Source organism: Alternaria dauci, chromosome 4 (assembly GCF_042100115.1).
Source record: "Alternaria dauci strain A2016 chromosome 4, whole genome shotgun sequence".
NCBI lineage: Eukaryota > Fungi > Ascomycota > Dothideomycetes > Pleosporales > Pleosporaceae > Alternaria > Alternaria dauci.
This window is the reverse complement of record NC_091275.1, coordinates 362,613-383,280: the sequence shown is the minus strand read 5'-3', so window position 1 is coordinate 383,280 and position 20,668 is coordinate 362,613. Positions and strand designations below refer to the sequence as shown.

The following is a 20,668-nucleotide window of genomic DNA, read 5'->3' as shown; positions in this document are numbered from 1 at the left end:
AATGTTGCTTCGTGCGATAGGCAAGTGTAGCTAGCTATACAGGCCACTGCAAATCTAGAATCTTGTGGGCTGTGTCAACGACGTCCGAAGATCACAGCTCCCTCGCTACCTATAAAGCTCGGGGGTCGAACGTCCTTGATTTTCGATTTTGGAACGAGTTGTTGCAGGTGTGTATGATCGCAATGAGCTTCGTCCTGGCATGTATTGAACAATTCGATGCTTCCCTGATGCCACCGGAGTTTGGTTTTGGTGGTGAGGTATTTCTGATCCCGCCGACAGCCAGCCTTGTCAAATAATATCTGCAGCATCTTTGTGGTTGTTGTCAGATAGTCCTTTCCACGTGGTACTCTTCTCCAATTATGACACAACACGTTGTGAGATTCGTCCGCTGGTAGGATGACATCTCCAAAGCCATTAGCGAACAGAACCAAGGCGTCGATATCCTCGATGAGCCTCAACCATCCACCGTGGTCGTCGCTGATAGATGCTTCCTTAAGCTTGAATGGCGTATTTTGGTGAACCACATCCTTGAACTCGAAGCCGTGTAAACTCTCACCGAATCGCATTGAAACAGAAAAACCTGACGTATTACGTTGACGACTGATGTTCTCGTCGTGGAGAAACTCTAGGATCGACCAAATGTTCAGGATTTCGTCCTCGAAGGTATGATTATCTTGTTCGTCTAGGACTCGAATTCGGTTGCCCAACAAGACATCTTTAGCTGAAGAGCCTTTTCGAATGTCTGTAATGAGTGTGATTGGCCTCCCGTCCACCTCGAAGGGTATCGAGTGATGGCGATGCTGGACTATGTGCAACATGACGTTAGTTGCGGGAACGAGCCATGTAAGCTTTCCTTCTACGTCGTGCAGTACTATAGGAGTATTTTCCGCGAATTGGAGGATCTTTTTATATGGACCATCTCGTTGGAAGTGGCACTTCCCATCTTTCGACCCGAACTTGACATCCAACGCAGCCACTCCAATATGCTGGAAGCCAAAAGATGTGCCCGTACATCTAGGTCCCGAGTTGGCTCCCTTAGATTTCGTGTATTCAATGTTCTCGTAATCGGCTTGGCTAGAGCCGAGGCAGATAGTTGCTGCTGAGCACCATCCAACAATAGCTCGTAGTGAAGCGAGGTCCTGTAGACCGACTTCGTGGAGCATGGCACGCGAAATGCAACACGAAATACCTTCGTTATATGACAACGGTGTCTCTTCATCACGGCTAGAGAAGCCGTGCCACTGGACACGATCGTGTTCACGCCGAACGGGGACGAAAAAGTGTGAGAATCCTTTCATCACCAAGCCGCCTTTATACTCCACAACGTGTCGAGCGCCCGATAGTCCAGCTAGAAGGTTCAAAGACACTTCAAGACCGATCTCCTGCCCTCTCTGGGATATAGGGAACCCAGCTACAATGCAGGCACCGTCGAATAGAGGCAGCCAGCATGCTTTTTCCCGTTCATTAATCGGCTTGTGTCTGACAATGATGACAAAAACACCTGGCTTCTTTTGAACGAACAACGGGCTAGAATAAGCCATTAGCCCCATAAGAGGTGATGTTGTGAATGCAGCACTAAACCAACACAACTGCTGAGCGAGTTGTACGAGCAAATCTTTGTCGGCGGCAGAGGCCGCAAAATTGACGAAGGTAGCGAGAGCGTAGCTGCTGGAGACATTTGCCTGGACTGAGAGGCCCTGACCACTCGTCAGAGAAACCTGCCTTGTTTTAAATGCACTCGATAGTACCAGATAATTGTAAAGGCGATCGAGAAGCTCTAGGAAGAATGATCCAGTATGAGGCCATGTCGTTTTGATATAGTCGGCACATGTCAAGGCTTGCGCATATAGACTGGAGCCAGTAAGAGTCAGGACTGACCCGAATCGAGGTTTGTACTCTCCATACTCCGTAGTCATGAATCCTGCGACTGGCCAGTAAGCCTGGAATGTGGCCATATAGTGCCCGTCTGCGAGGCGATCGACGTTTTTCTCTGACATTGTTGTCTCGATAGTGCGCATTGCCGAACTGTCATCGCGGTATAGGTCACGTCGTACACCGAGTGCCAAGTGCTGCATCTCGTTGGTTGAGGCTAGCAAATGTGGAATGTTTTCGAGTTCTGCATTTGTCGTTCTCCATTTCAATGCTTCTTCAAGAGCAATCATGGTCTCTGTGTCCAGATCAAATCGCTCGGTAGAAAAGTACTTTGGACCCATCTGTTGCAGTAAGACGCGTACAGAGGGCACAGTCGCGAAGATCTGCCGGAATATACGCGCAGAAAGGTGTTCCGCGATCGGAGCCTTGTAGTGTTGTATCAGAGCCGCTCCCAACAAAGTGAGGCCGACATCTTTCTCGCCAGCATGTTTTGGAGAGCTGACCACGGCTGCTGATACGGACAGCATTTGAGTTGCGAAGACCACAAGAGAGCTCTCAAAGTAGTTCCTGACCCATTCTAGAGACTTGTTTCCCTCTGTATAATCGCTCCAGTGTTGCATGCCAGATTGCTCATACAGGATAACCGCGAATCGTTCGATAGGTCTGACAAAGCTGTCAGTAGCTACTGCCAAATGTGAAGTCGTTCCTAAAGAATCCAGAGGTTCTGTGATCTTTCCAGGCCATTGCACGGGAGATTCAGGAGTATGACCATCAGATATCAACTTGCGTTCGCGGTTGAGATGTGAAATCTCATCATCAAGGGTTTGGATGGAGTCGGCCAATTTTCCAATTTCGCATGTGTCGGGTATTTTCGATGCCTTGGGGTGAACCGATTCAACGAATCCATCGCATTTCCAAATCACATCCATTGTCACAAGCTCAGACGATGCCTCAAGCGCAGCCCGTGCCTGAGGCTCAGCCCATTCTTCCACCCGTCGTTGTAATTTATCAGCTTCAGCAGCACGACGTTGCGTCTTCGTATCGACCTCTTCACACGGTTCGCAACGCGTATCCACTTGGATGATATCCTTTGTTAATCTTATCCCACACGTCTCTCCCACCCTCCACTCTTTCTCGCAATGCTGTTGGAATTCTCCCCATACACAGTCTCCGCATGTGAACCGCTGCTGATCGAAAAAGCACATGATGCAATGGTATAGAATATTTCGCTGATGAGGGTGTAATTTTGCCAGTGGACCACGATATCGAGGGGCTGGTAATACGAATAGAAGATGATACTTATCTTCTTTCGATGCGCGACCTAGGAAGTCTGGTTCGCGGCTGAGCACCACCGGTCACCGCTAGCCCAATCGCACCACTTCTTGGTAGGCCACTGTTAGCCCCCATATAGCTACCCCTCTGCTAGCTGCTAGACGACATGCTCAGCTACACCAAAAAAAGTCGCTAGTCGACAACTAGTTACGTGCGCTGAACTGTAAGGCATTCTTGGGAAAAGAAATGAATCTGCCTTCTTTCAGCCTTGTCGCAGGCTAACTGCTAGTATCGCCATCGCAAGTTCGGTTATCCCTAAGCGTCGGTGATACTAAGGTTTTCCTTGCACGGGTGTGTGAAATAGCTTTTGGTTCTCTTGGAGATAGTCTATTCTATGACAAGGGTTATTGGTTTGAGATTCTCCTCCGAATCGCGAATGCTAGGAACCTCTACTGCATTACCATCGTCACTTTCGATAAACTCCATCTATACATAACCCTATAACAATCACAGCTTGAGAATGTCGGTGCGTTCAACGACCGTACCTTGCTCATACCCGAGAACATCCGCAGCCCCAAGCCGTATCTAGTACATCCACACCCTCGCATCCGGCTCCCGATCATCGCTAAGCAGCATCTCCTGGCTATATGTCGCATCCTCCACCTCCATTCCATCAAGATCCACCTCCAGCGTCTCAACCGTAACCGCACCCCACGCCTCCTCCGCACCATCTTCCCGCTCCACACGCGCAATCGCATCCAGCCAACTCAGCTGATTCCGAACCTGCCCAATAATCGCCAGCATCCATTCTGCAAACATCACAGCATACTCAATCTTCATCGCCGTATCATCGTAAAAACATCTCCATTGCTGCATCCCTATTAGAACCTCCTCGTACCATCCACTGATCTCAGAGTTGTATTGTACTTCAAACGCGGTCATGGTAAAGCCACCAGCTCCGACGACGTCAGCGGATAGGTCGCGGAGCGCGTATTCGAGGTCGTGCAGCCGGGTGATGAGCGGGTTCATTTGCTCGCCGAGCATCTTGCTCTGGGTGTTAAAGTCTTCTCGGGCGAAATCGAGTTTAAATGTGTACCATATATCTATGGCGTCGGGGATGCTGTGCCCGTCGAGGAGGAGCTGTGCGAGGTAGTCCATGTCTCTGCCCCAAATCTTTTGCTTATTGAGTACTTCGTGGACGTGCGTGAATAACAAGTTCCTGGTTGGTTGAGACAAGTTGTTCGTGTCGTATTTGAATTCTTCCATGATGTTGGCTACGTCTTCTGCGAGCTCTTCGAGTCGTTGCACCGGGGTGTATGCGAGTATGTATTGTGTTTCTAGAGCGTTGACTTCGTCCTGAGCTTTGGTGGTCTCGAGAAGAAAATATTCGACGCGAGCGGGCAGGCCGTACCGGACTAGTTCGGTCTTACATAGCGGACAGGAGCGGAGGTTGTGGGCGGCAAGAACGTCGCCGGTGACCCACTGGGAGATGCAGTCTTTGTGGAAGAGATGGCCACAGTTTCGTATCTGCACAGGTTCGCCATGAATGACTTCTTCTTCCTCCATGGCTGCGGCGAGCGCAGCGGCAAGGAGTCTGGACTGCGTCGTGGTGCAGTAGTTTAGGTAGTCCAGGGAGTCTTTCTCTTCATTCTTGATGAAGTGCTCTCGGCATATGCCGCAATTTGCATCGGCTGGGGGTGTCTCCACTGGCAGCAGTGTGCATTCGAGGAATTCTGTGTAACTTGCGCTCAGCGTTGGAGCTGCTGACATGGCCATGATGGTTAGATTGTTCGTGCAAGGTCGTTGAGACGTTGTGAAGAGCACTCGGGTTCTTATTGAATCTTTCGATGCGATGAGGAAAATCTAAAGGAAATTTGAGACTTGTGAAAAAACATAGACTCCTCAATTTTACCAAGTTTTGTCCTTCGTCTAGGTATCTCCCCCATTGGACGTTGAATCGAAATGCGGCACGACCCACCAGAGTCCTACGGTTGAGGTTCTCGTTTGCACCTCGCATCCAACCAGAGTCACTCAGTTCTGGCAAAGGCAGAGCCAGCGAGTTTTGAGACGAAAACCATCGTCTCTTGATGGTCAGATGAATGCGTCGACCTTGAGAGATATGGTCTTTTGTGGGCTTGGTTCGTGTGGAGACGCCTTCTGTTCGGCTCCGTGGTGGACCTCGTTCAAACCACCGTTCTCGAATATTTGGTACATCTCACAACATGCCACTCATGGAGAATCGGGGAGCGAGCTCAGGTAACCAAGGTAAAGTCGCTGATGGTGGTTGGACTCGCGCACAGCTCTTTCGCCAGCCGTACGTGTCCAGAACCATCGCCATTTCATCGACGGTACCAACTCTGATGGGCCAAAAGCACCCGGAATAATGGTAACTCAATGAGACTGAATCTTGCGAAGATTAGCATTGATGATTCCATTGCCTGGGGAGGGGGGATGAAAGGCTGGCAAGTCAGCGGCTGGAGCTATCCAGACCATCGCGATTCATCACCAACACCCTCTACCATGCACCGCGAGCATCAGCGAGAATCCAAGTCCCAGCGCACAGCAATATCGCAACGTACAAGACCATCTCTTTCGATGTCTGACAGTGTTCGGCGATAAAACTGCTTCGTTGGCACCCCGACGATCCTGCCCTGTTTTCCAGCCATGCCCAGCCCCAGCCGCGTCTGGGCAGTCGCGCAGCGCGTCACCGCCCTCCGCAAAAACCTCGAGCTCCCACCTCAGCTCTCCCATCCCAACTGCTCCGCGCAGAACCAGAGCCGAATCGCATCTCGCAGCGTCTCTGAGCGTCAATTTAACCCAGCAAGAACAAGCCTTGCTTCCCTTTTAGTGCTGCAGCGGGCCGCGTGAGAGGTATCCGCGTCTTTCCAGGGTAGCTCCCCATCGTCCCCCACCAACCACAGCGCTCTTCACTCCCGATTACCCGGAGGAGTCCATCCATACACCATGTCGTCCAACAACCGCCACGGCCACGACAATTCCCACAACGTCTCGCGCGTCCTGTACGAGCACGTGAACGGGCAAAACAACAACAACAACAACAACAATGAATCTACACCCCTCCTCCACAACATCATCCCCTCGCACATCCACCCCGATGGCGAGTCCGGCCGCAAAGGCTTCCACGCCGCGCACTTCCTCAACGTCGCCTGGCGCTCCGGCAGCAATGCGGCAAAGTACACGAACCTCCTCTGGCCCTTTGTCATTGTAGCCATTGTGCTACACTTTGCTGCGCCGTCGCTGCCGATTGCTATCTTCGCGACGAGCTATATTGCCATGGTGCCGGTGGCCAATTTGCTTGGGTTCGCGGGCCAGGAGTTTGCGCGCAAGATGCCCAAGGTTAGCGGGATACTGATTGAGACTGCGTTTGGGAGCATTGTGGAGATTATTCTGTTTATGATTCTGATTGCGAAGCATCATTCAAGGGATGGGTCGAGTGAGCATGGGAACCTGATTCCGGTTATCCAGGCCGCGATTCTGGGCTCCATTCTGACAAACTTGCTGCTCTGTCTGGGACTGTGAGTTAGCCCCGCTAAACATCTCTATATATGCACATGACACTGACTCGATGCTTTAGCTGTTTCTTCGTCGGCGGCCTCCGCCAAATGAGCCAAAAGTTCCACGCCTCCGTCAGCGAAGTCGGCTCCGGCCTGCTCCTCGTCGCCGGTTTCGGCCTCCTCATCCCCTCCGCGTACTACTCGGCGCTCAAAGGCTCCGCCGTCGCCCACGCCTCCAAGCACCACGAGTTTACGGAAAAGATCCTGCAGCACAATGTCCTGCGCATCAGCCAGGTCACGTCTATCCTCCTCATCATCGCGTTTGTTATATTCATCTGGTACAATGCGCGCTCGCAGCACTCGCTGTTCGACGAGGTGCTGGAGGCGGATGAACACGCTGATCTGGACCACCACGAGGATCTGGCGAAGCCAAAGTTTACGTTTACAGAGTGCATGGTTGCGCTGGTGCTGTCGCTTGCTATTGTGACGATGCTCGCTGTGTTCCTGGTTGAGCGCATCGAGGACGTAGTCGAGTCTGGGATCCCAGATCAGTTCCTTGGTCTCATTATGCTGCCGCTTGTTGAGAAAGCGGCAGAGCATCTTACCGCGATTGACGAGGCGTGGGATGGCCAGATCAATTTTGCGCTTTTCCACTGCATTGGGCCCTCGATTCAGACGGCGTTGTTTAATGCGCCGTTGGTGGTGGTTGTGGGGTGGGTCATGGGCAAGGATATGGATCTTAACTTTGAGATCTTTATGATTGTGTTGTTGGTGCTGGCGATTGTGGTGGTGGGTAACTTTTTGAGGGATGGCGAGTCGAATTACCTCGAGGGTGCGATGCTCATTATTGTTTATGTTATCGTGGCGGTGGCGGCGTGGTATTATCCTAACCCGGATGTTGCTACGTCGAACGGCGCGGAGTAGCGGAGGAGACAGGGTGGGATGTGTGGAGGTGGAGGTGGTCTCGCGGAGTTGTGACGAGGGACGTTGACTTTGTCAAGTTGGCGGCCGAGTCATCTAGCGCTAACGTGGTATGGCTTGGATATGCTGGATGCCGCTGGTGACCTGCATGTTGGCAAACGAGAAGGGGAACTATACGATGACGACTCGGGTATTCTTTCAATGCATGTTGCAACGAGTCATGATCATTACAACATTACATGAACCTATTCTCAACAATAACCCCTGCCATCTACCATCACCCGCCGCCCTCTCACCTCCCACCCATCACTCAATGCCCCCTCGCCCCCGCCAACTCCACCAGCTTCAAGAAATCCGGCGTCCCAAACCCAGTCACCGGATCCCACCCCTCCGTCACCGGAAACCCTTGCACATTACACCCCCGACTGTACCCCTTTGTAACATCCGTCAAGCCCCTAAATCCCTTCTTATACAACCACGGATTCACGAATCCCAACGCGGGTTTCCCAGCCGCCAACAATGCATCATTCACCAGCGCAAAGATACCCGCTGTGAGCGGACACGACGCCGATGTACCGGAGATGACACCCTCTGTGCCGTTCCAGAAATACGCGAAATATAGACCTTGGGCTGCAAGATCGGGGTACCCGCGGCCAGACGCGTTGTATAGGCCTGCGTAGGTGTTGTTCAGGGCGTCGATGTAGGCGGGCACGACAGCGTCTTGGTACCAGGGCCGTGAGAAGTAGTTACTGAAACCACTCCCGCTGGCATACAGATCCCGGAATCCGGTTGACGTGTTGGAACTCGGTCTGTACGCTGCTTCTTCGGGTTCAAAGTTCATGGTCGCGCCCACGGTCGTGACGTACGGACACGATGCCGGGAAATTAGGATTGAATTGGTATTTATTGGCCCCGTCGTTGGTATAGCACGTATTCGTCCCGCCGAGCCCGCGGTCACCCGACGAAAAGAAGAGAGAGGTGCCTCGCGCACCGACCTGCGCGAACTGGCGACACACGCGCTCCGCGTAGCTCTTTGGAACCGTTTGCTCAGAGTCGCCGTACGAGGTGGAAATGATGCGTGGAATCGCGCGTTGTGACAGCAGCCAGTTTACCCACACAAGGTACGGTTCATTGGTGTTTGTCGGCGTCGATACGTCCGGGGTGAACGGGGGAGAACCCGCGGTGGAAAAAGAGGTAATGGGTGTTTTCCAGCTTATGCCGGAGATGGCTTGCACGTCGAGATTCGCTTCGCGGCTGATGCCTTCAACGGTGGATTGATTGTATGTCAGCGGACCGTCCTGGGTTGGTCCGTTGGCGATGGAGATTTGTTTGAATGCGTATGCTTGCGATACAGCTTCCGGGCGGTATTTCTCTAGGAAGAGCTTAGTGTCTGGGCGGATGGGGATCTCGCCGAGGTAGTTTGTAAAGGCGACACTGTTCTTGCGGCTGGCTTTGGTGTGGTACCATTTCGTCTTGTACAGCGTCTGGAAGCATTCTGGTGTCACGGACGTCACGTTGCAGACAGCGGCGATGGAGGAATTCTGTGGTGCGCGGTAGCTCGCGGGGACCTCGACAGCGTCGTCGACAAACGTGGCCTCGTTGGTCGCAATGTGGAAGAAGGAGGTCGTGGGCTGGATGGTGTCGATGTGCGCATGCAGGTGGCGGGGCAGCGACCAGGCGGTTGTACGCGCAACGATGGAGCCATCTCTGTGCTTGTACGTGTGGTACTCTGTGTCGAGCAGGCTCTCGACCGTTTCAATCGGGAGATGCACAATGACCCAGTCCTTGGCCGAGCTGTAGCCTACGGCATCACTATCGATGCCGCTCTCGCGGAGCCATTCGTGGACTAGGTCGTGCGTCTCGGAGCTAGGCGCAACGAGCTCGTCGACCTCGTCGGCGCTCAGATGCTGGCCGTAGCGCATGTGGTCTGGGTCAGAGACTACGCCCGTTAGCTATCTGCGATATCGCAAGTCTGATATGCAACAACATACCTTCACGCAGATGGCGATCAAGCTCCTCGAAACGTCCTTGCTTGAGCCCAATCTGTAACTGAATCGTCTTGCTACCGTGTGCCCGCTCGAGCTTCGTCCACTCCCGCGGCACATGATGCGTTTCCTTGATAACATATGGGCTGCGGGCCTGGATAGGAGATGCCAGCGCTTCTTGCGCGGCAACAGCAGCCAACACCACCGTCGCGAGGATGTGCATAATGGATACTGGTCTCGAGAGCAGATGGCAGACGCGCCCAGTCGCACCAAGCAGTCTTGATCGCTACTTAAGCTCTCTGGTGTGCTTGGCGCATGCCAGGGCGTGCTGCCGCATGTGGAAGGTTGATAGTAACGTGCATAGTGCTTGCATGTCGATCGTTGTATCATCGGCGCAAACGCGATTGCGTTCCTGTCGTCTGAGCGTGCGCACCCTGTATCGCGGCAGGCGTCATATTACCAAGACAGCACACACGACATTCGGCGTACGAATCGCGTGCTGCATTCGTGGTGTAGCGACACGATGACGATGTCCGCAGTGGCCGGCCTAGTGCAAGGCTTGTAAGATGCTATGTTGCGCAACGGGATGTCTTCGGACGCAACCACGCTAACACAGATTAGGAAGCTACATAACGTTTTTGCCCGATAAACAAGCAAAGTCAAGCCGCTAGGCGGTGGGTCTAACGACAGTTAAGCTGGTCTTGGTAGAGCTTGTGTCGGTCTTGGAAGGTGATTAAGTGGAGCGTGTTGCGGGCTCGATGGACGACTGGTCATGACGCCGCCGCTGACCTGGTTGGCGGCTTAACGATGCAAGAGCGTGTTTTGAGCGTTGCGTTAGTAGGTCGGACATTAAGGTGCTCATATCAAGCCGTGTTTTGCCATGTGTAGATTAGCAGTAGACTTTGGTGCAGCGTGGTAGGTTAGCGGGACTTGGGAGGGAGAGGTGTTGCAGTGCGGTAGTTCTTACCTAAATTCCTCTTTCGCTTTTCTCACATCTGATATTCCACAACGAGTGCCAAGACAACTGCTAGACATGATGCTCATTAGGCTGTCTGACGCAACCGAGATACTAGTGAAGAGACACCTAACAAGCATCGTGTTCAGAGTAATTCCTCCGACCGCTGTCTACCAATACCCTCATCTCAACCTCACTATTACACGCCCGTTGCGAAATATAAAATTATCCACGTGCTAGCGATGCGATACCCGTTAATAGTCGGTAGAAGCCCGACTACTGTAGCATCCCAAAACCGTGTCCACAGATGCCAATAGCAGGACCTGCCATCACCAACGTCGTTGCTCACTCTACCACCCATCCCGCTCATATCGCGCACCCCGTTCCGCGCAGTCTTCTCGCCAGTATATTAATCTACATATAGATTCGCATTTCTGTTACATTTTGTACTTACACGCAACGCTCTCTGATCATTTGCTACCTAGACTCGTAGTCGTGTATTACGCTCTTGCAAAAGCCGAGTCTTGATTCTGTTTCATCAACGATTGGTGTTAAGAGGCTGTTTAGTGTTGGGTTCTTGTGTCGAGCTGAGTTGTACATACCTAGCAGTCAGAGTGAAACAACTTCTCCCCCGAGCAAATGCCGTGAATACTATGAGACTGATGGCTCCGGATGAAAGAACAAGTGTACATGAAAAAGCGCAGGGTTGCAGGATCTACTAGACTGCAGAACTGTCCTATTCATTAGACTCGCTCTATCCTACTGGATCCCCATCATTCCCAACGAGGCGCAGCAAGACAGCGAACAATCAGAAAAGAAGAAAACAAGCCTTCTATAGACCAATACTCGTATTGTTACAAACCCTACCGCAGTACCACCTACAGAAAATACACACTTGATAAAAAAAGCCATGTCCACCACCCTCCTTCCTCTCAAACCTCGTCTACTCAACAAGCAGACTATTCAACCTCGCCTCCGTCGCCACGACATCCAACGCCTGCCTGACCTCCAACACCCTCCTCGCTTCCGCCAACCAATCCCGACTCAACACCTTAGCCCACCCCTGCAAGCCATTCATTTCCCTGGCCGCAGCATCCAAATCCCCTTCTTCCAGCAAAACCTCTGTTCTCGCCAGCACAGCTTCTACATCGCCACCGACCGCTAGCCCCGACTTCTTAAACAGCACCTTGGACATGGCCAGCGACGCGAGATGCGACGCCACGCCCGCGTCTTCCGGGAGTAAAGCAGCTTTGCGTACTTCGGCCGCAACGCGGCGGAAGCGATCGATTAGCAGTGCGGAACTGGGGATACCGCGCTGGTACGCGACGGGGTTGATGGACGCAATCGCGGCCGCAACAACGGGATCATCATTCGCAATCTCTTTCAGGGCCGCGAGTTCGGTGACAAAGGGCTTGGGGATGGCTTGTGTTTCGAGTGCGGATTTGACTGCTTCGACGGCGACGACGAGGTGTTGTGTTTGCAGGTTTGCGTCGACGACAGCGTTCCATTCCGCGGTCAGCTTTTCGAGTTCGTGGACGGACGAGGATAGTTTGTTGAGTTTGCCGAGGCGGCCGTCGCGTTCTGCTTCGACGCGCTCGCGGACGTTTGCGGTGAAGGATTTTTGCATGGCGATGCTCTGTTCTAGGAGCTGGTTCTTGAGTTTCTGTTCGTAGACCTTTTGTGCGGCGTCGAGTTCAGACTGCAGACGCTGCTTGTATGACTGCGAGAGGCGTTCGCGCTCATTCTCGAATTCTTCCTTGAACTGCGCTTCCTGGGCCTGCATCTGGTGGTCGAGACGCGTGATAAGTTCCTTGGCCGCTTGGTCGAACTCGGCGTGGGCGGCGGCGACCTTGTCTTCCGTCTGCTTGTGCAGCGTCTCCTTCATCAGGTTGATGTCGGACACGACCTTTGCGAGCTCGCTCTTGGCCTTGTCGAGGGCCGAGTTGTAGCGGCCGTCGTGGGCGTTGTCGGCGTTGATGACAGTGATGATGTCGTTGACAATCTTGACGACGTCCTGGACGACGGGCTCCGTGGCGGAGGGGACGCTGAGGTGGTCGAGCTGGGCAATGGGCGTGGCTGGCTTCTCCTTGACGACCTCGTTGACGGCGGCCGTCTTCTTCTCCTCGGCCTGGGCTGGTGTGCCGGACGACACCTTGGGCTGCTGGCCGCTCGACTCGGTGCTATCCGGCTTCGTGTTTGCGTCGACGGCGCTCAGATGGGGCCCCTTGGAGCCGAGGTCGCTCTTGTTCTCCTGCACGGGGCGCGCCGTCAAGCCGCTGCGGCCGGGAATCGTGACCTTGTTCTCGCCCGAGATCTGGGGGTGCAGTCTCGCGTCGCCCGCGCGGCCGGGGAAGCGTCGCCTAAACTCGCGCTCCTCAAAGTACGCAACCGCATCCTCGCCGTACGGAATGTACTCGGTGAAGAAGTCGTGGAAGTTGTCCGACACGAGCGAGTACCACACGCCGCCGGCATAGCCCAGGCCCGACAGCACCGTCAGCCACAGCAGCAGCTTGCGGAGGATGCGCCTCTTCTTCTTGGGCTTGGGCTGCACGGGGTCCGGGGCGATGCTCGCTGACCCGGGGCCGGTCGGTGGTGTCGTCGTGGGCGAGATGGCGGGCGCATCGCGGGACACTGCCGCCAGCACCGAACTATCAGGGGCAGGCGGTGCTCTGGGCACGTCTGAAGCGGGGATGGTGCCCTCGCCGACGGGTGCAGGGCTGGACGAGGGCGAAGTCGTGGGCGCCGGGTTGGGGACGGCCGTCTCGCCCAGGCTCTTCTTGTCGTCGGCGTAGAAGCGCTGGGCGGCGTGCCACTGCGGGCGGGCGGCGGCGCGGGCCAATGGCCGGGCAGCGGGACGGGCCCTGAGGATCGAGGCACGCAGCATGGTGGGCTGGGCCGGGCGATGGTGATGGACGACGGGCGGATTGTTTGGTGGTGAGATGGGCCTTGAAGATTTGGAGCTCAACCGACACACACACGTCAGGGTGCACGGACCAGGGGCCTACCTCGCTTTCTCGGCACCGCCCACACTCAACCACGGCTCCGCCATCACCACCCATAGTTGACACGACACTGAGAATGCGTGTCGAGGCTATATTTGATCTCGCTGCTTGGTCGCTTACGGCGGTTCCATAGGTACTAACTGCAGCGTCCCTTTCATCCAGCTGTGGAGCACTCGCTCGCCTTACTCATCTCCCACGTTTTTCCTCTCTCTCGTGATTTCGTACTATATAATATTTCACACTCTGCCCTTTCTCGCTTCCCCACATTTCCGTCTGTCTCGACCCATTTCCGTCTCTCTCTGCTGCTCCTCACAAGCCCAGAACAGACACCACTGAAACAGACGAGCCAGCACAGCCCTCGGCGTCACCAGCTTGCAACGTCATCCGACCACATCCGTCTGCAGCGAGAAAAAATTTCCACTGTGGCTTTCGTCCTCGGCTACAAAGTGGCCATCTCCCAACGCCAACACCAAGTCTGCGCGGCTGTCAGCTGAGCACAAATCTGAACACCTGTCCCCACCCTCTCAACAAAAACGAGAAAATGGACATGAACGCGCGACGAATCCCCGCGGCGCATGACCACGATGAAGAGGAAGAATATACTTATGATCTTAGCAACGCTATATACGGTCACTTCCCCGTCTCACCCCGCCGCTCACGCGCCACTTCTCCGAGCTCTAACAAGAATCGGAAATCTAATACCACCACTGCCGCGCACCAAAATACACCTGCGTCCTGGCTTCCACACCAGCACCAGCACTTCCCACAGAGAAAACACACCATGTCCATCCACCAAAGCACCTGCCTCAACCTCAACATGTCGGCCTCGACATCCGCCGGTGGCCAGCCCTCGGAATCAGATCTCTGGATCCTCCCCGAACTCGACGACTGGGAAGAAGGCGACGAGACTGAAGAGAGCAGTAGTTCTCAAGCCACGCTATCACCGTCGTCGTCGCAGTCATCTGTTTCGACCAACGAGAGCATCATGGAAGTGGCAGTCACGGGCCAAGCCCGGAACCAGAATAAGTGGGCTGGCGTCCTGTTTCGCCGCGCGGCCAAGAGTAATCTAGAGAGGTTGAGGATGAGGATGGAGGGCGAGGGGTGGGAGTTTTTGGGGGGCGAGGGGAAGAGGGGGGGTGAGGGCGAGGAGAGTGTGGATGATGAGGAGTTTGATGTGGTTGTTGTGGGGGATGTGAGTGGGGCGTAGATGGGATGTGGGATGTGGGATGTAATGGGATGTTGGTGGTGAAAGAGGAGTACATGGGATGGGGAATCCGAGTACCGATGGTGAAAAAAAGCACCCCGAGGCGCGGATGGACCAAGTCCGATTTTGATGACCATTCTTTTTTCGACACGGCTACAACGACGAGAATTTCTTTCCGGGTTTTTACACAAAAGCGAGGTTGTTTTGCACACACGATACCCCCTGGGCGGTTTCTCCTTTGCTACATGGTATTAGATGGTTGCGATGGCAGGAAAAGGGGCTAATGAATGGATGAATGTATCACGAGTCTCTGGTACGAACAACGGTCATGCAATAGTGGTAGAGTGATGAGATTCTAGATGAGAAACGACGAGGTTGATGGAAACCCTTCTACTAATGTACTCAAAGGTATAGCTAGACTTGGCCTTGATCAAGCATCTCCCCAAGCTGTCGGCTCTCCGGGCCTTGTGTCTTCCTTGCGAATCAGGAATGTTGTAGATGACAAGATTATGGGTCTTCTGTCGTCACCCCGGGGAGTTTTTGAGAGATGGCAAAGTGGTACTCGGCGGTTTTTTTGATGAGGGATCAGGAGAAAAAGAATGGCCCGCTCGCACGAGGAATAGTGGGATGTGGGTAGTAGGAAGAACTTTGTTGCAAGGGAGGTCCTAGAGGCTACGGGTATCTGGGAATGCTTATTCTTGTGCTTGGGATTCTTCTATTATTCGAGAAGGGCCTGTTGGTTAGGATGTCGGGGACTGTGAGGACTGTGGTGGCTCGAGCTTGGATATCCGGCTTCTGCGTGAGAAAAGATGGGTATTGCGTCCGCCTTGTATACGGTGCTAGGGTTTCACGAGAGTCTCAAGACAGGGGGTTGCGTCGGGTGGGAGGAACTTTTGCTATCCGTGGAGGATGCAAGGAGTGGGTCGGTACAACGTCGACTGCAGTCGCACGACTGGATACAGACTGCAGAAGGAATATCGATGCGCTTAGCACGGAAGAGGAGCCTAGATAGGAATGCGATGTTGGTGTTCATATAATCAACATGGTGGTATAAGAATTGGTCTTGTTGTACGCATTGGATATCGCGGCATCACTCATCTGTCCAACAACTTCCTCAGCATGTCGCTTCCCGGACCATCGCGAATCCCCCTCGTTCCATCGGAGCCGTCTCTCGATGCAATCATGCAGTCTCTCCCAGCGGTGTTGACAATCTCGCTGGGCGTCATGATCGTCCTCTCGTTTGTGGTCACGACCAGCAGTAGATCGAAACCACCGCTAGCCAACCCCCCACGCTGGTACCAGCCCGCGCTATTCAAGCGCCTGGAGTTCCAACGAAACGGAAGGGCTATCCTGAACGAAGCTAGGAAGCGCTATGGCAAGCAGCTTTACAGGCTGATTACTGATACAGGCGAGTGTCTTATTCTGCCGCCCGAGTATGCGGGCATGATTCGCAACTCGATGGATCTTAGCTTTGCGGAAGCAGTCGTGGATGTATGTTGATTGGTGCAGGGGATCATGATCCTGAGCTTATTGTGGTGTTAGATGTTTTCTGGAAATGTACACGGCTTCGAAATGTTTGCTGTGCTGCTGCATGAGAAGAGACTTGTGCAGACGGTTGTTACGAAACGACTCACAAAGTACTTGTGTAAGCAGACCAAGTAGCCAATTGTAGGACAGATGCTAACGGGGCGCTCAAGACACACTGACAAAGCCCCTCTCAGAGGAAGCCACTTATGCCTGCGACGTGATCTTTGGCAGTGATCCTGGTACGATTTATCCCCCCATACTCCCACCCACCCACTAACCACACCATCAGAATGGAAAGAAACCGTCATCGCAGACTCAATCCTCCAACTCACCGCCCGTCTCTCCACCAAAATCTTCCTCGGCGACACCATGTGCCGCAACGAAGCCTGGCTGTCCGCTTCCAAAGCCTACACCGTCAGTCCCTCTCTCTTCCAGCAGACCGCAGACCGCAGACCCAACCAAAGTACACTGACATCAACCCCTCATAGGCCACCTGTTTCGTCATGTCCCTCAAGATGGCCGCACTACCCCCGCTCCTCAAACCCCTCGTCCCATACCTCCTGTCCGACGCCAAAACCGTCCGAGAGCATGGCCAAAAATGTCGCGACATCTTAACCCCCTTGTTCACTTCCCGACAAGCGCTCAAAGCCGAGGCCCGCAAGGCCGGCAAACCAGAACCTGTATTCAACGACATGATAGACTGGTACGAGCAAGAGAGCGGGGGCACAAATTACGATCCAGCGCTGTTCCAGACGGCGTTGAGTTTCGTCGCGATTCACACGACGAGCGAGCTGTTGACGCATGCGATTACGTTGTTGGCGAGTGAGAAGGGGTATGTGGATGCGTTGCGGGAAGAGATTGTGAGGGTGGTGGGGAGAGATGGGCTGACCAAGACGGGATTGATGAATTTGACGTTGATGGATAGTTGTTTGAAGGAGGTGCAGAGGTTTCGACCTGCTGCGTTTTGTAAGTCTCCTTCCTTCCGTTTACACCTTTCTATAACGGCGATGGCAGCGGGTCGTGAGAGAGAGAGAAAGAAAGAAAGAAAGAAAGAAAGAAAGAAAGAAAGAAAGAAAGAAAGAAAGAAAGAAAGAAAGAAAGAAAGAAAGAAAGAAAGAAAGAAAGAAAGAAAGAAAGAAAGAAAGAAAGAAAGAGAGAAAGAAAGAAAGAAAGAAAAAAGGGTCAAAGAGGAAATGAGAAGTGAACTAACATAACAAACACAGTAACCATGCGCCGCAAAGCCAAACACACCGTCCTCATCCCCAACGGCACCCTCATCCCAAAACACACCCACATCGCCGTCGACGGACACCTCATGTCCTCCCCCACCCTCTACTCTTCCCCCAAAAAATTCGACATCTACCGGTACCAACGTCTCCGCTCGGACCCCACACGCGCCAGCCAAGCACACCTCGTGTCCACGGGCCCGAGAACCTATCTTTCGGGCACGGCATCCAGAGCTGTCCCGGACGCTTCTTTGCGTCCAACGAGATGAAGATTGCGTTGTGTCATTTGCTGATGAAATACGATTGGGAGGCTGTGCAGGGGCAGACGGAATTAGATGCGAAGATACTGTTTGGGGAGACGGAGGCGTTGAGTAAAGGGAATCGGGTGAGGTTTAGGCGGAGGAAGGAGGAAGTTGATTTGGAGGGGGTGGCGTATGTGTGAGGTTGGGATGGGTAGGTGCTTGGTGCGCTTTCTGTGGAGGGTTGGGGTAGCCGCGTTTCTGCGAATCTATGTCTGTTGGACGACTCCGTGGCTCGCCTCCTCAAGTATCCGGAGAAGGCTTGGACGCGTTCTACGACTCTTGAAAATACCAAAAGACGAACCTTAGAAAGGAACAAAGATTGCTTGTCCCCACGACATCTATTAAAAAGTCTACTACCTCTATCCATCCACCATTGTCCCATCCGCCCTCCCTCTGCCCACCCTCTCTACCAATAACAAGAAAGAAAAGAACAAAAAAACTATTTGTACATCCGAAAGAACCATTATCCCCTCACTCCTTCTCTTCCCCTCTCCTAATCTCCACACTCACACAATACAACCACCTACTCAATCCTCTTCTTCCCCTCCTCGAGCCCCAACAACCTCGCGTCACTCTTGCCCCTCTCATGCTTCGCCGCACCCCCAACCAACGGGCCAACAACAGGATGACTCCGTACTTTCTGCAGCGTGTCCTGAAATGCTTCGATCTGCGGTGGTTGGCGATTGAGTTTGGGCCAGTTGACCTATCAAGAAACGTTAGCCAGACCATCTTTGTAAAACCTTCCCATGCGGTGGTGTAGATGAAAAGAAAGAAACTTACATATAACGTCCCATACCCCCACATAAAGTTCCCACACGCCGCCGCCATCAACAACGACAAGAGAAGTAACAGTCTCAACGGCCAAACGGCCGCATCATCCGCCCTCCTCGTCAGACTACCCACGAGAATAAAAAATATCGCCGCCGCAAAAAGATACGGCACAGACTGGACAAACAACGGCCGTCGATCCACAAACAACAACTGTCCACCCCCAGTACCACCATCACTCGGCAAATACGTGCCCAAAAACAAATCAAACGCATCCTGCCTGGGACCATCCGCAAAATTGTTGCGCCAATACCTCGTCACACTATTCCTCAAATCCTGCGCCGCACCAGCTTTCGTGCGGACCCCCAACCTCGTGAAATCAGTCTTGAGCGCACCCGTACCAGAATACGATTTCGACACTACATCCGCGTTATCTGCCCATACGTTTCGGAACAAGAACTCAAACTCGGCGTCCTCTTCAACCAACTCGCCGTCGCGCAAGAGACCAAGATCAATGAGCATACGCGAGAGCACGAAGCGACCCAACATACTCTGCACAACGTTCGTCCGGTCCAGACAATCCATACAATTCGTGCGCACAACCGCCGTCTGGTGGCGTCGGACCTCTACGCCCGACGACGCGTCACCCGGCATGTCGATGGCGCAAAAGTATCCGTGGCGCAGGATATGCGGTTCCAGCTGGTTCAGTAAGAGTTTCGCGCGGTCCCACCGGAGGCCCTTTGTTTCGTTGTGAAAGTCAAAGTATACGTAATGCAGGCGATCGAACACCGTCTGTGCACTCTGCGTGTCGATGATATGAAATTTTTCGCTCGTGAGACGGTCAGAGGATACGTTTTCGGTAGGCGCAGATTGCAGTAATTGCACCATTTGTTCGTACGCCTCTTTGACGCGCTGCTCGCGGCCCTTTTGGTTGACGAGGTTGACCATCCAGTTATCGCCATATAAACGGATTTGCTCCGAGAAATGCTTCTTGGCGGCCGGCAGCGCGTTGTCGATGCCGCGGATCTGGAGTTTGGGCGTGTACTTGAGTGTGTTGATTTCGGCCCAGTAGACGGGCACGCTGCCTCTGGTCTGCACGTACGAGAGCACCTGTGTCTCCTTGCCCGTCACGTTTGCCTGGTTCAGACCGGTCTTTGACCCGAAGCCGCCGGGGCCGCCTGATGCATTGTCGTTGAGGATGATGGCCTGCTCCGTCTCGTTGAAGTTGGATACATTCCCGTTCTCGTCGATGCCGCGCGAGAAGTAGCGTGTACCCGCCTTGAGACGCGAGCGGCGCGTGATGAGGACAAACGTCAGCGGCGTGCCCTTGATGGCCGTATTCTTGATCTCCAACATGCCGTACATGACGGGGAGAATGTACGGATCAGCGCCGGGCTGGTGTGCGCTCGAGTGCCGTCCATAGCCAGCGCCGAGGCCGCCGCGGAAATCGATGAGGTCGCTTGAGACGAAGCGGTTCCAGAAGAAGCGGTCGTCTGCGCGCTTCCACAGGGGCGTGGCCGGATCGAGGTGCGCCTGCCGCTGGAACGTATTGGTAATGTCGAACGAGTAGGAGAAGAAGAGGGGGCTGGTCTTGATGAGCGTCTTGAGGAGGGCGAGGTAGTTGTCTTCGTCGGCGTCGTGCAGCGGCTTTTCGCGCAGAGACAGGAACTCGGTGGTGACGACTTTGTACATCATGTGGCCCTTGATGCGGCCCATGGGCTGCGCCTTGGTAATGACTATAATGTACTTGTCTTTCACATGTCAGCTGGGCGTATTCGAACGAGAGGCAGGGCAGAGCATACCCAGGCGCAGCTTGATGATGCCGAGGATGCCGGCGATGCTCGACACGCGCTTGGAGCCCAGCAGCTTGCCATCGTGAAGGCGAATGTCACCTGACGGGCGGTCGACGACGAGGGTAGGGGCCGTGGGCGACGAGGGCGACGAGAAGGCGTAGTGCGAGGGCGACGAGTGGACGTTGATGTCGCGGTACGGGAGAGCGACGCTCATGGCTGGGAGCGGGCTCTATCCGCGTATGTACGTCTAAGGTGGGTGATTAATTCGGTAGTGGTGGTGAGTTGATACGTCGTGTTTTCTCAAACGGCCGAGTTGGAGCGTTTCGT

The 20,668-nt window shown here is 53.8% G+C and overlaps 6 protein-coding genes across 6 annotated transcripts; 2 read left to right on the top strand and 4 right to left on the bottom strand.

Annotated features, from left to right (window-relative positions):
* Window positions 1-3,729: 3,729 nt before the first annotated feature.
* On the bottom strand, window positions 3,730-4,920 carry ACET3X_004729 (uncharacterized protein; the record flags this gene model as incomplete). Its single annotated transcript, XM_069451294.1, has 1 exon — window positions 3,730-4,920. One exon carries the CDS (start codon window positions 4,918-4,920, stop codon window positions 3,730-3,732), a length of 1,191 nt encoding a protein of 396 aa, XP_069306773.1.
* Window positions 4,921-5,895: 975 nt separating this feature from the next.
* ACET3X_004728 (uncharacterized protein) lies at window positions 5,896-7,769 on the top strand. Its single transcript, XM_069451283.1, has 2 exons — window positions 5,896-6,680; window positions 6,740-7,769. Exons 1-2 carry the CDS (start codon window positions 6,109-6,111, stop codon window positions 7,581-7,583), a joined length of 1,416 nt encoding a protein of 471 aa, XP_069306772.1. The 5' UTR covers window positions 5,896-6,108; the 3' UTR covers window positions 7,584-7,769.
* Window positions 7,770-7,993: 224 nt separating this feature from the next.
* ACET3X_004727 (uncharacterized protein) lies at window positions 7,994-9,787 on the bottom strand (the record flags this gene model as incomplete). Its single annotated transcript, XM_069451272.1, has 3 exons — window positions 7,994-8,013; window positions 8,157-9,518; window positions 9,571-9,787. 3 exons carry the CDS (start codon window positions 9,785-9,787, stop codon window positions 7,994-7,996), a joined length of 1,599 nt encoding a protein of 532 aa, XP_069306771.1.
* A 900-nt stretch (window positions 9,788-10,687) lies between these two features.
* On the bottom strand, window positions 10,688-13,464 carry ACET3X_004726 (uncharacterized protein). Its single transcript, XM_069451261.1, has 3 exons — window positions 11,122-13,464; window positions 10,974-11,049; window positions 10,688-10,913 (listed from the first exon to the last, which is right to left on the bottom strand). Exon 1 carries the CDS (start codon window positions 13,401-13,403, stop codon window positions 11,463-11,465), a length of 1,941 nt encoding a protein of 646 aa, XP_069306770.1. The 5' UTR covers window positions 13,404-13,464; the 3' UTR covers window positions 10,688-10,913; window positions 10,974-11,049; window positions 11,122-11,462.
* A 2,443-nt stretch (window positions 13,465-15,907) lies between these two features.
* On the top strand, window positions 15,908-17,747 carry ACET3X_004725 (uncharacterized protein; the record flags this gene model as incomplete). Its single annotated transcript, XM_069451250.1, has 6 exons — window positions 15,908-16,216; window positions 16,268-16,370; window positions 16,423-16,491; window positions 16,542-16,666; window positions 16,741-17,218; window positions 17,476-17,747. The coding sequence occupies 6 exons, from the start codon at window positions 15,908-15,910 to the stop codon at window positions 17,745-17,747; spliced, it is 1,356 nt and encodes a 451-aa protein (XP_069306769.1).
* A 455-nt stretch (window positions 17,748-18,202) lies between these two features.
* ACET3X_004724 (uncharacterized protein) lies at window positions 18,203-20,623 on the bottom strand. The gene is made up of 3 exons (XM_069451238.1): window positions 20,351-20,623; window positions 18,561-20,299; window positions 18,203-18,483 (listed from the first exon to the last, which is right to left on the bottom strand). The coding sequence occupies exons 1-3, from the start codon at window positions 20,553-20,555 to the stop codon at window positions 18,304-18,306; spliced, it is 2,124 nt and encodes a 707-aa protein (XP_069306768.1). The 5' UTR covers window positions 20,556-20,623; the 3' UTR covers window positions 18,203-18,303.
* Between the last annotated feature and the right edge of the window lie 45 nt (window positions 20,624-20,668).

Bases quoted from the DNA above. Each gene is read 5' to 3' on its own strand.
- ACET3X_004728 (XM_069451283.1), top strand. From the start codon at position 6,109: ATGTCGTCCAACAACCGCCACGGCCACGACAATTCCCACAACGTCTCG. The intron at 6,681-6,739 runs GTGAGTTAGCCC...TCGATGCTTTAG, and splicing joins TTGCTGCTCTGTCTGGGACT to CTGTTTCTTCGTCGGCGGCC.
- ACET3X_004726 (XM_069451261.1), bottom strand. From the start codon at position 13,403: ATGCTGCGTGCCTCGATCCTCAGGGCCCGTCCCGCTGCCCGGCCATTG.
- ACET3X_004724 (XM_069451238.1), bottom strand. From the start codon at position 20,555: ATGAGCGTCGCTCTCCCGTACCGCGACATCAACGTCCACTCGTCGCCC. The intron at 20,300-20,350 runs GTATGCTCTGCC...GACATGTGAAAG, and splicing joins CATCATCAAGCTGCGCCTGG to ACAAGTACATTATAGTCATT. The intron at 18,484-18,560 runs GTAAGTTTCTTT...GTTTCTTGATAG, and splicing joins GGGGGTATGGGACGTTATAT to GTCAACTGGCCCAAACTCAA.